An 11,009-nucleotide genomic window follows, 5' to 3' on the forward strand; every position below is an offset into this window, starting at 1 on the left:
TAGGTGTTCCAGCTGTGGAGTGCTGCCTTCTGCACTGTCGGACGTCCAGCAGCATCCCTAGTCAGTAGCAACCCCCAGCTGTGACAGCCAAAAGTATCCCAAAACACTGCCAGGGAAGAGAGGGAAAACAAAACTGTCCCCAGCTGAGAACCACTGGATTAGAAACTGGCATAACCGATAACTATATCCCTCAGCTCCCCAACTTGGTGTTCTTTCATCATGGATCACTTGTTTTCAAATAAATATTTCAGAATTAGGAAGAACTGATTAAATCAATGCATTGCCATCACTAATATTGATTACATGTCAAATCATGTTACTAACAAGCTCTTAAGACTAAGTCCTAAAAATATGAACTAATTGCATTTACCCATCTAATTGCGTGTGCCTAGCACAAGTATAAACACATTTGCATTAAATATACATAAGACTAAAAGTATGCAACTATGAGTGTCTTGGTTTTTGGTTGGGCAAAGAATAATGATGTCAAGTTAAAAGACACTTCAGGGAGAAATCTCTCTACAAATGATAAAATTTCTTACCACTCTTAGGCAAATTCACTACATGTTGTACCTAAATATAGATTATTGCTTTTTATTTTTTTTAATTAACAAGAAGGGACATCACTGTCAAACTGTTTAATCATCTTATTATAAAGATAAGAAACTCAGTTCAAAGAGCTGAGGTTTCCTAAAATAGTACTTCAGAATCATTCCAGATTTCTTCTTAAATACAGCTGAGAAAAATCAGGTAAAAAAATTCATAGGACACACAGCTTCTACAATCAGTGGTAGCCGCTGATGTCAGAGTTTCTGTTAACTATCATATTCCAACATTACCTGTTTCTCTTTTTCCGGTGCTCTCTGTTAGAATTTTCTGATTCACTACCACTGCTTGTGTTACAGCGTGAGCGTGACCTGAAAAGAAAATAAGAGGAAAAAAACTATATTTATGACAAATGACAAATTTCAGAACGGTTCATGTAGGTTCTTTAGAATTAATTTTGCAATAAAATTACCAATTCAAACATAAGTAGTTGTCATAACCCTCTCCCAATCAGTTCCTCAATTCAGCTAGCCATCTGAACGTCTATAAGAAATGTGGAAGCAGACTAAAGTAAATGTCACCATGCTCCTAGAAAGGACCACAGAATCAAGTGCTTTCAACAGAACTCTGATGTGGAAAAGCTGTAAATCCCTGGGGTGGACTAAATATGGACTCAAAGTCCTGTCAAACCCCTACCCCCATGAAGAGAGGGAGAGTTTATTTCCACTCCCCTTGAATTTGTGCTGGTCCTACGAGTGATTTTTCCAACAGAAGGAGGTAGAAGGGATACTCTGCCAGTTCTAGGACTATCTCTTAACAGGGCTGGTAGCTTCTGCTTCTTCCCAGCCACCTAGGTTAACCAGGCGCAGAGATCACAGACAGAGTGAGTTCCCAGGCGGACAGCCATTCTGCCAGGGACCAGTTAAACTAGCTAACAAACTGCTGTTCAATCAATAGAATCATATAAGATATATATGGTTGTTGTTATATTCAACCACCCCGTTCCAGATGGTTTTACTGTAGCAAGAGATAAGCGAGGGACTTCCCTGACAGCCCAGTGGTTAAGACTCCACACGTCCATTGCAGGGGGCATGGGTTCGATCCCTGGTCAGGGAACTAAGATCCCAAATGCCACGGTGTGGTGTGGCCAAAAAGAAAAACAGAAAGAAAGAGACTAGAAAAGAAAAAAAGAAAAAGAGAGATAATGGAGATAGCTCCTCTAAGACAAAAAGGAGCAGGGTAAAAAAAAAAGAGAGAGAGAGAGAGAGAAACTCCTAAAGATGTTAAGGAATGGAAGACGGAGAACCAGTTGCAGCCAAAATTGTTATTTCAAAGTTTAAAAAATTACAATATCCTTAAAGCAGTCACTAATAAAACCAAACATTCCCCACACTCTTGCCTCAGGTCTGAGCTGTGCTGACCTGCTAAGCCCTTTCCCTCTCCCTTGACCCTCCTTCCATTTTGGCTTTTTTACCTCCTCCTTTGCTTTAGATCTGAATCTTCACCACTGTTATGGGCTTTCCTATGGGGGGAAAAGAATAATAATTCATTCAGGAGAATAGAAAATTATCAACTGGCTAAGGAAAGCATACCAGAATGAGTTTTACTTCAGTTAATGCACATTACACAGTCATCCACTCACGTCAGTCACCAAACACATGAGTCACACATACATGCCCAGCTCTACAACAGATCCCAGAAACGATATCAAATGGCCTCAAGAAGCCAACAGGCTAGCAGGGGCTACAAACAGTCCATAAGTAATTATGCACAATTATCTGTGTCTGTAATTATCCATTAAGTAATTAACAGATATAACTAATTATCTGTTAAGTTCCATTCATCCAATAACAGAGTTCAATTGTAGTGTCCAGATCTGCAACTGAAATAGAGCACTAACCTGATTAGGTGCACCAAATCCAACCTGCCTCACTTGCTTTTAGTTGATTTTAAACTAACCACTCCCTAGCTTCCTTATGGATAACACCTCCGATGTATGGGTCACTATAGTAATGGTTGCTTAAATTGTTTTTCAGGAATGTGGAGTTAGTCCTTACCCAGTTCAAACTGGTTGAAACCACTGACCATTCAACTGGCCATGCGTGAGTGTCAGACGGATGATCTTTTGATGCTAGAGGGCCAAAACCTCTACCCTCAGAACACACTAACTCTGCCATCTTCTGAACAGTTGCCACGGAGAACCATGAAGCTTGACCACTCTTGCAGAAACCACTGATTACCTCCCTTTTCTTACCTCAATCACCTCTCCCCACGCCTGATACACCCTGCCTCTTTATCCTATAAACATCCCTAAGTCTGACCTTCAGGGAGACAAGTTTTGGATTTGTTCTCCCATCAACTTGTTTGGCTATCTTGTGAATTAACGATTTCTCTGCTGCAAACCTTGGTGTCTCAATGTCTGACTTGCTGCAAGTTAAGCAAACAAACCCAATTCCGCAACACAATCCACCAAGCCAAGTTCTGCTATAATCTGATGTCAGCTCTCACCTGAATGCCCTTTCCAACATCCCAGCCTCCATGGCCCTTGTCATCTTCCCTAAGGACCTCTTTACTGCAACTCAGCAACCCCATCAGGGTCACACTTTGGACTTTATTATCTGTAACCACCTGCAAAAACCTTGTTCTCTAAACTGAATCTCCTCTCCTTCCTGAATACCACTTCCTATTTACCTTCAAACAGCTTCAGTGGGGCATCCTGTTAAATGTGTGAGTTTTGTAGTCCTGAATGTGAATCCCGTCCCGTCTGATGATAAGTAGTGTGATTTAAACACAAGACTTCTCTACTGAGCCTCAGTTTGAACAGTACTTCCCACACAGAGTTGTTATGAGGATAAAATGAATTAATATATTTAAAATGCACACAGTAGGACCTGGCCCACTCTAAGCACTCAATAAATGTTGACTATTATCATTGCTGCTTGTTCAATGACTTCCATCTACCTTTCTTCGACCTCAGTAGTACTGTCTGTCTATCAACCTTGCAACTTTCTGTAAGCTAACTTTTATTTCCTCCCTGACTCAGTTTGGATTTTCATCATCACAATAACATGTATGCCAGTACTTGAAACTTCCTCTGACTGTGTTTTTTGTTCAGTCTCTATGACAAAACTCCAGAGGTGGGTGAATCCAACTCTCCAGGTTCTTTGGGCAAGCCCTCAAAAGCTGGCAAGCAGTGCTAGATGAGGTTACATAAAAGGGCATGTTAACTACACTACAAATCCATGTGCATAATCTCAGATCTACAACATGGCCCAGCAATCCTACCACCTTTCTCTGATCCAAGAACTCTCAGTTTCTTCAAAGTGCTTTCAAACTCCTTTCGCCTTGCAGCCCTCTGACTCACTGTACCACTGCTGCACCAAATGACTTTGTGTTCTCCTTCCAAAGCAAAAAGGAGCCAGCCATTAGATGGGAACACTTTCCTTTTCCTGTTACCCAAAATAAAACTCACCCACATCACCCTCTCTTTTACGGAAGTGTCCTTATAATTAAGGTCAATCCGCTCACCTGTGCTGTGCAGATCCCATCGCCTTTTACCTCCTCGGTGACTGTCATTAACCACGTCTTGTCTCTCACATATATTCACCTTGTCCTCAGAGCCAAGTTTCTTTACCAGCCTTTCACATTCTCAAGTCTCTCCTGTTCAAACATACACACACCTACTTTGACTCCACATCTCCCACGACTTTCTGCCCAGTCTCTCTCCTCTCCTGCAAAGCCATACTTCTTGAGCAAGGTCTCTTTCTTGCTTTTGGGCTCCATGTCCTTATCCTTTGTTATACGTGCCTTTCCGATCTAGCCAGGGCAGACATGAATCTTTTAATGCCACATTCACAACTTTCATTTTCCCACTTTCCCAACATAATTATATCAAATATATCAAACAACATTATGTTGATAGAATTGTTAACTGTAAACACAATTACGTAACTATTGTTCACAGATGACTGATCTAAACAGTGTTTTAGGAACACAATTTCTTGTATAGGTTTAAATTTTTCTTAGAGATGATAACTGGCTAGTTTTCTACTTAAGTTGCTTGCTTAGTTTTCCTCGTGCTGCTGCTGCTAAGTCGCTTCAGACGTGTCTGACTCTGTGCAACCCCATAGATGGCAGCCCACCAGGCTCCCCCGTCCCTGGGATTCTCCAGGCAAGAACACTGGAGTGGGTTGCCATTTCCCTCTCCAATGCATGAAAGTGAAAAGTGAAAGTGAAGTTGCTCAGTCATATCCGACTCTTAGCGACCCCATGGACTGCAGCCCACCAGGCTCCTCCACCCATGGGATTTTCCAGGCAAGAGTACTGGAGTGGGGTGCCATTGCCTTCTCTGAGTTTTCCTCGTACTTCTCACTAATACTTTATGCCATCTCTGAGAGAGCTGCACAACTCCTCCTGAGATAGATAAATACACAGATAGCAAGTTCCATGTAAATCCCTTCTGGAGCACTCTGCCCTCCTACTCACATTGGACAGTTTGCTGTCTAGCACTGCTGCATAGATGTCCCTTCACCCTGACCATGGAATTTATTTTGCACCTTTGATGAATTCCATAGTCTTAGGTCTGATGGCCTCTTGTCATGGCAGCTATATATTCATATATATACACACACACACACACATATATATACTCCTATTTAAGTCACTTCAGCCATGTCTGACTCTTTGCAACACTATGTACTGTAGCCCGCCAGGCTCTTCTGTCCATGGGATTCTCTAGGCGAGAATACCGAAGTGGGTAACCACGCCCTCCTCCAGGGGACCTTCCTGACCTAGGGACTGAACCCGTGTCTCTTATGTCTCTTGCATTGGCAGGTGAGTTCTTTATCACTAGCGCCACCCGGGAGGCCCATACACACTATATATCAGTTCAGTCTAGTCGCTCAGTCGTGTCCAACGCTTCGCAACCACATGAACTACAGCACACCAGGCCTCCCTGTGCATCACCAACTCCCAGAGTTTATTCAAACTCATCTCCATTGGGTCAGTGATGCCATCCAACCATCTCATCCTCTAGCATCCCCTTCTCCTCCTGCCTTCAATCTTTCCCAGCATCAGGGTCTTTTCAAATGAGTCAGCTCTTCGCATCAAGTAGCCAAAGTATTGGAGTTTCACCTTCAGCATCAGTCCTTCCAATGAACAGCCAGGACTGATCTCCTTTAGGATGGACTGGTTGGATCTCCTTACAGTCCAAGGGACTCTCAAGAGTCTTCTCCAACACTACAGTTCAAAATCATCAATTCTTTGGTGCTCAGCTTTCTTTATAGTCCAACTCTCACATCCATACATGACTACTAGAAAAACCATAGCCTTGGCTAGACGGACCTCTGTTGGCAAAGTAATGTCTCTGCTTTTTAATATGCTGTCTAGGTTGGTCATAACTTTTCTTCCAAGGAGTAAGCGTCTTTTAATTTCATGGCTGCAAAAAAAAATAAAAAAAATTTCATGGCTGCAGTCACCATTCTGCAGTGATTTTGGAGCTCAAAAAAATAAAGTCTCTCACTGTTTCCACTGTTTCCCCATATATTTGCCACTAAGTGATGGGACCAGATGCCATCATCTTAGTTTTCTGAATGTTGAGCTTTAAGCCAATTTTTTCACTCTCCTCTTTCACTTTCATCAAGAGGCACTTTAGTTTTTCTTCGCTTTCTGCCATAAACGTGGAGTCTTCTGTGTATCTGAGGTTATTGATATTTCTCCCAGTAATCTTGATTCCAGCTTGTGCTTCATCCAGCCCAGCGTTTCTCATGATGTACTCTGCATAGAGGTTAAATAAGTAGGGTGACAATACTCACCCTTGACGTACTCCTTTCCCAATTTGGAACCAGTCTGTTGTTCCACATTCAGTTCTAACTGTTGCTTCCTGACCTGCATACAGATTTCTCAAGAGGCAGGTCAGAATACCAGGTGGTCTGGTATTCCCATCTCTTGAAGAATTTTCCACAGTTTATTGTGATCCACACAGTCAAAGGCTTTGGCATAGTCAATAAAGCAGAAGTAGATGTTTTTCTGGAACTCTCTTGCTTTTTCAATGATCCAGCGGATGTTGGTACTTTGATCTCTTGTTCCTCTGCCTTTTCTAAAACCAGTTTGAACACCTGGAAGTCATGGTTCACGTATTGTTGAAGTCTGGCTTGGAGAATTTTAAGCATTACTTTACTAGCATGTGAGATGAGTACAATTGTGCAATAGTTTGAGCTATGTATATACATATAAATATATATGTGTGTATGCGTGTGTATACACTAAATATACAAAATACATTGTATATATATATGCACACTATATATAAATATATTTTTGAGAATGAAATTTCTGACAATGTCTTCTTTATACACATATAATCTGGTTTATCTTGGCATAGAATCCTAAATTGAAATTAACCTTCCTTCAGCATTTGGAGGCAATGCCTCATTATCTTCTTTCCCTGCTTTTGCTGTGAAGCAGTCCAAGTCCATGATATTTATTTGTCATGATCTGTGTTTTTTTCCTTTCACATTGTCCTCCCTGATGCCAATTTTTTAAAATTCTCTCTTGGTCTATAATGTTTTAATGATCTTGGTACAGATCTTACTTTTCAATACACTATGCCAAATGCTCAGTGCGTTCTGTCTACCTATAAAGTTAAACCATTCCAATCTGGGGTATTTTCTTATATTATTTATTTCATAGTTTCCTTACTTGTAATTTTTTGGGTTTTTTCCCCTCAGAAATTTCATTAGTCAAATGACTGATATTCAGGTTTGATCATAATAATCCTTATTTCCATGGATTTGTTTTGGTTCTACTTTGGGAAAGATTTCCTTATCTTCCAATTTAATTATTTAAAATTATACCCCACAAATTTAAGATCTGAAAACTCTTACTCACTCTTTCAATACCACAGTTTTCACTTTTCTAAAGGTAATAAGTATATATTTTTTAGAAAATTTTGTTTCTTATACTGTCTCTATTTCCTGTGAATTCCCCCCGCACATACTCCTAAGTCTTGGCTCAGTCTCTGTCTTTCCAAAGAGAAGCTATCCCCAAATGCAGGGTGATTATGGCTCTTTTGATATTTTAGACACTAAAAAGACTGGAACCCTCTGGATGGTGCAGTGCATGGTAACAGACAGCCTCACTGCATTGCAGAGCTAATATGGGAAGTCTCGCCATTTCACTGGAGAATCTTTTGAAAGTTCCTATCTGTAGACCTTTTCCCTAGTATCTTTCCATATTTTATAGGGAGAGTCTCTACTCTCATGCCTAGGAAATAGAAGCCTGGCTTCTAGCATTCTGGGAATGAGGACTTCAGTTCAGTTCAGTCACGCAGTAGTGTCTGACTCTTTGCGATCCCATGGATTGTAGCACACCAGGCTTCCCTATCCACCTCACCAACTCCTGGAGCCTGCTCAAACTCATGTCCATCGAGTCGGTGATGCCATCCAACCATCTCATCCCCTTCTCCTCCTGCCTTCAATCTTTCCCAGCATCAGGGCCTTTTCCAATGAGTCCGTTCTTCCTATTAGGTGGCCAACGTATTGGAGTTTCAGCTTCAGCATCAGTCCTTCTAATGAACATTCAGGACTGATTTCCTTTAGGATGGACTGGTTTGATCTCCTTGAAGTCCAAGGGACTCTCAAGACTCTTCTTCAACACCACAGTTAAAAAGCATCAATTCTTTGGCGCTCAGCTTTCTTTATAGTCCAACTCTCACATCCATACATGACTACTGGAAAAGCCATAGCTTTGACTAGACGGATCTTTGTTGGCAAAGTAATGTCTCTGCTTTTTAATATGCTATCTAGGTTGGTCATAGCCTTTCCTCCAAGGAGAAAGCATCTTTTAATTTCATGGTTGCAGTCACCATCTGCACTGATTTTGGAGCCCAAGAAAATAAAGTCTGTCACTGTTTCCATTGTTTCCCCATCTATTTGCCATGGAGTGACGGGACTGGATACCATGATCTTAGTTTTCTGAATGTTGAGCTTTAAGCCAACTTTTTCACTCTCCTCTTTCTTTCATCAAGAGGCTCTTTAATTCCTCTTCACTTTTTGCCATAAAGGTGGTGTCATCTGTGTATCTGAGGTTACTGATATTTCTCCCAGCAATCTTGATTCCAGATTGTGCTTCATCTAGCATCTTGCAAGATGTACTCTGCATAGAAATTAAATAAGCAGGGTGATAATACACAGCCTTGAAGTACTCCTTTCCCAATTTCACACCAGTCTGTTGTTCCATGATTTTTCATATAGATATAATATCTCTGTCTCTTTTACAAGTTAATCCTCTTCAACTAAGGCAAATAAATGCTGAAGTTTCTCACAGCTCTGTCATTGGCTTGTCTTTGCATTCTATCTATAGTATGTATCTATCTAGACAACCTCAACTCTATTTCATATTTCAACTAACATCTGTAAGAAATCTATATTTCAGTCCAGATAGCCATCTAGCTCCTGACTTATATCAAACAATCCATGTAAATCCCTCACTTGGACTTCTCAATGGTACAACAAATTCAACTTATCAACAACCAAACTCAGTTTTCCTTTTTAAGCCTGTGATATCCAGGTGATTCTTATTTCAGTGCATCACACCTCCATCCATGAAATTATACAAGTCTGGCTTTCATCCTGACGCCTGTCACTCCTTCGCCCCTCATTTTGATCCTTCTCATCCCACACTTTTACCTCTTAAAGGGTTTTAAAACCATCCACTTCCTCCTATCTCCACATCGCCACCTTGGCACAAGTTCCCATCCTCTTTCTCTAGGACCTGTGTGCTGTCTGGCCTACGTCCACCACCACCTTTCCCCCAGAGGCAGTAAAGACCATCTTCACCCAGTACAAATGCAACCGTGTTACCACCCCCTTAGAAAAACTACCGGAAAAATGACTGAAATCCTCAACAAAGGCCAGGTGTCCTGTGAGGTCTGACTTCTCTTTCTCTCTTCCGTTCTCTCTTTCTCTCCGGGCTCGTCTCTAACACATTTCTGTCCTCTCAGTGCTTGACGACACTGACCTTTCAGCCTTTCTATGAATACTCCCCATCTCCATTCCATCCCAAGGCCCCTACAGGGACTGTCTCTAGTGCTGGTTAACACATGCCTTGCATAGAGACGCCCTCAATAAGCATTTTTGAGTGTGAAAATGGACTGGGGTAAAAATAAACTTGTACTGCCCAGAACTATAGTAGCTGTTCTGTTCTAAAACAGGACTGCTTAAACAAGCAGGCTTCAGGATCTCCATGAACGTTGAAAAATTCTATGAAAATTTATGTAGTGGTGGTTTAGTCACTAAATTATGTCCGATTCTTGTGACCCCATGGACTGTAACCTGCAGGCTCCTCTGTCCATGGGATTCTCCAGGCAAGAATACTGGAGTAGTTTGCCATTTCCTTCTCCAAGGGATCTTCCCGACCCAGGAATCGAACCCAGGTCTCCTGCATTGCAGGCAGATTCTTTAGCAATTGAGCTGCAAAGGAAAATTTATACATGTATTTAATTAAGTACCTACCCCCGCCCCGCCCCCGGAATGAATCCAACATTTCATCAGTCTCTCAGAGAGTTTCATCATCCCAAAAGGTTAAGGACCAGGGTTCTAGACTCCACCAGAATTTGATAGATTTATCTATTTAATGACAGACAACTAGCAAAACAGGAAATTTTGATATGTTTGGCAAAACATGTTATTCTGGCCATGCATTGCAAAGTAGAATTTTCCATTATTAAATTTAAGTACATGATATTCCTCCATGCTGATGACAAATCTCAGTTTTAAATGTCAGAGTTGATTCAACTATGCAGGGATTTGTGCTCAAGAGCAAGGTAAATACATGTGAAGATAAAACAAGACTGAGAAGGACAGGGACAATTACAGAGTATTTAGAGTGGAAAGAAACAAAGAATGAGCCCCAGCTCTTGATGCCAACAGTCAGCAATGTCTAGTCTCCTCAAAACACACATGCCCAATAAGACACCTTTCAAGTACCACACAGAACCAGACAGAGGCCCTGATGCTCAGACAAAAAGATTCACTACTCTATAAAATCAAAACTGTCTTTCCCCTGGATGGTACCCATGAGAGGATCCTGTGTCCACTCACCACAATTATGTCTCTGTGTTGCACAGGAAGCCAGCAGAAACTGTATTCAATATGAACATTATTAAGTCTCGACTTGGGAATGTGTGTGCTCCCAACTATTTCAAGCAATTAGTTTAGGAAAAAAAATTTCTATAAATTTTGATATGTAATGTAAAAACTTGATAAATTCACTTCTAAACATTAAAATTGAAATGACCATCTGCTCAGTGTGTGTATTTTATTTAGGGAATGGTGAAAAAATACACTAATAATTTAGGGTGAGAACCTATAAAAACCTATCTATTAACAATAATCATACCATCACAGATTCTTAAAAGATTTAGTAATTCCCACTCCCCAGAACTCCTCAATACACATGTACAG

General features: G+C 41.0%; 1 protein-coding gene across 11 annotated transcripts in view; it reads right to left on the bottom strand.

Moving 5' to 3' along the window:
• The window catches only part of EPB41L4A (erythrocyte membrane protein band 4.1 like 4A), a 293,459-nt gene that overhangs the window by 29,474 nt on the left and 252,976 nt on the right, over positions 1-11,009 (bottom strand). For all 11 annotated transcript variants that reach the window (XM_086323340.1, XM_086323337.1, XM_086323334.1 and 8 more), the window contains 2 exons: positions 2,021-2,068; positions 840-917 (listed from right to left, as the gene is read on the bottom strand). In XM_086323340.1, coding sequence (XP_086179466.1) covers positions 840-917; positions 2,021-2,068 — 126 coding nt within the window. The remainder of the gene's footprint in view (positions 1-839; positions 918-2,020; positions 2,069-11,009) is intronic.

Source organism: Bos grunniens, chromosome 10 (genome assembly GCF_055505025.1).
Source record: "Bos grunniens cultivar Pamir isolate PY7600 chromosome 10, Bosgru_T2T1.0, whole genome shotgun sequence".
Taxonomy (NCBI): domain Eukaryota; kingdom Metazoa; phylum Chordata; class Mammalia; order Artiodactyla; family Bovidae; genus Bos; species Bos grunniens.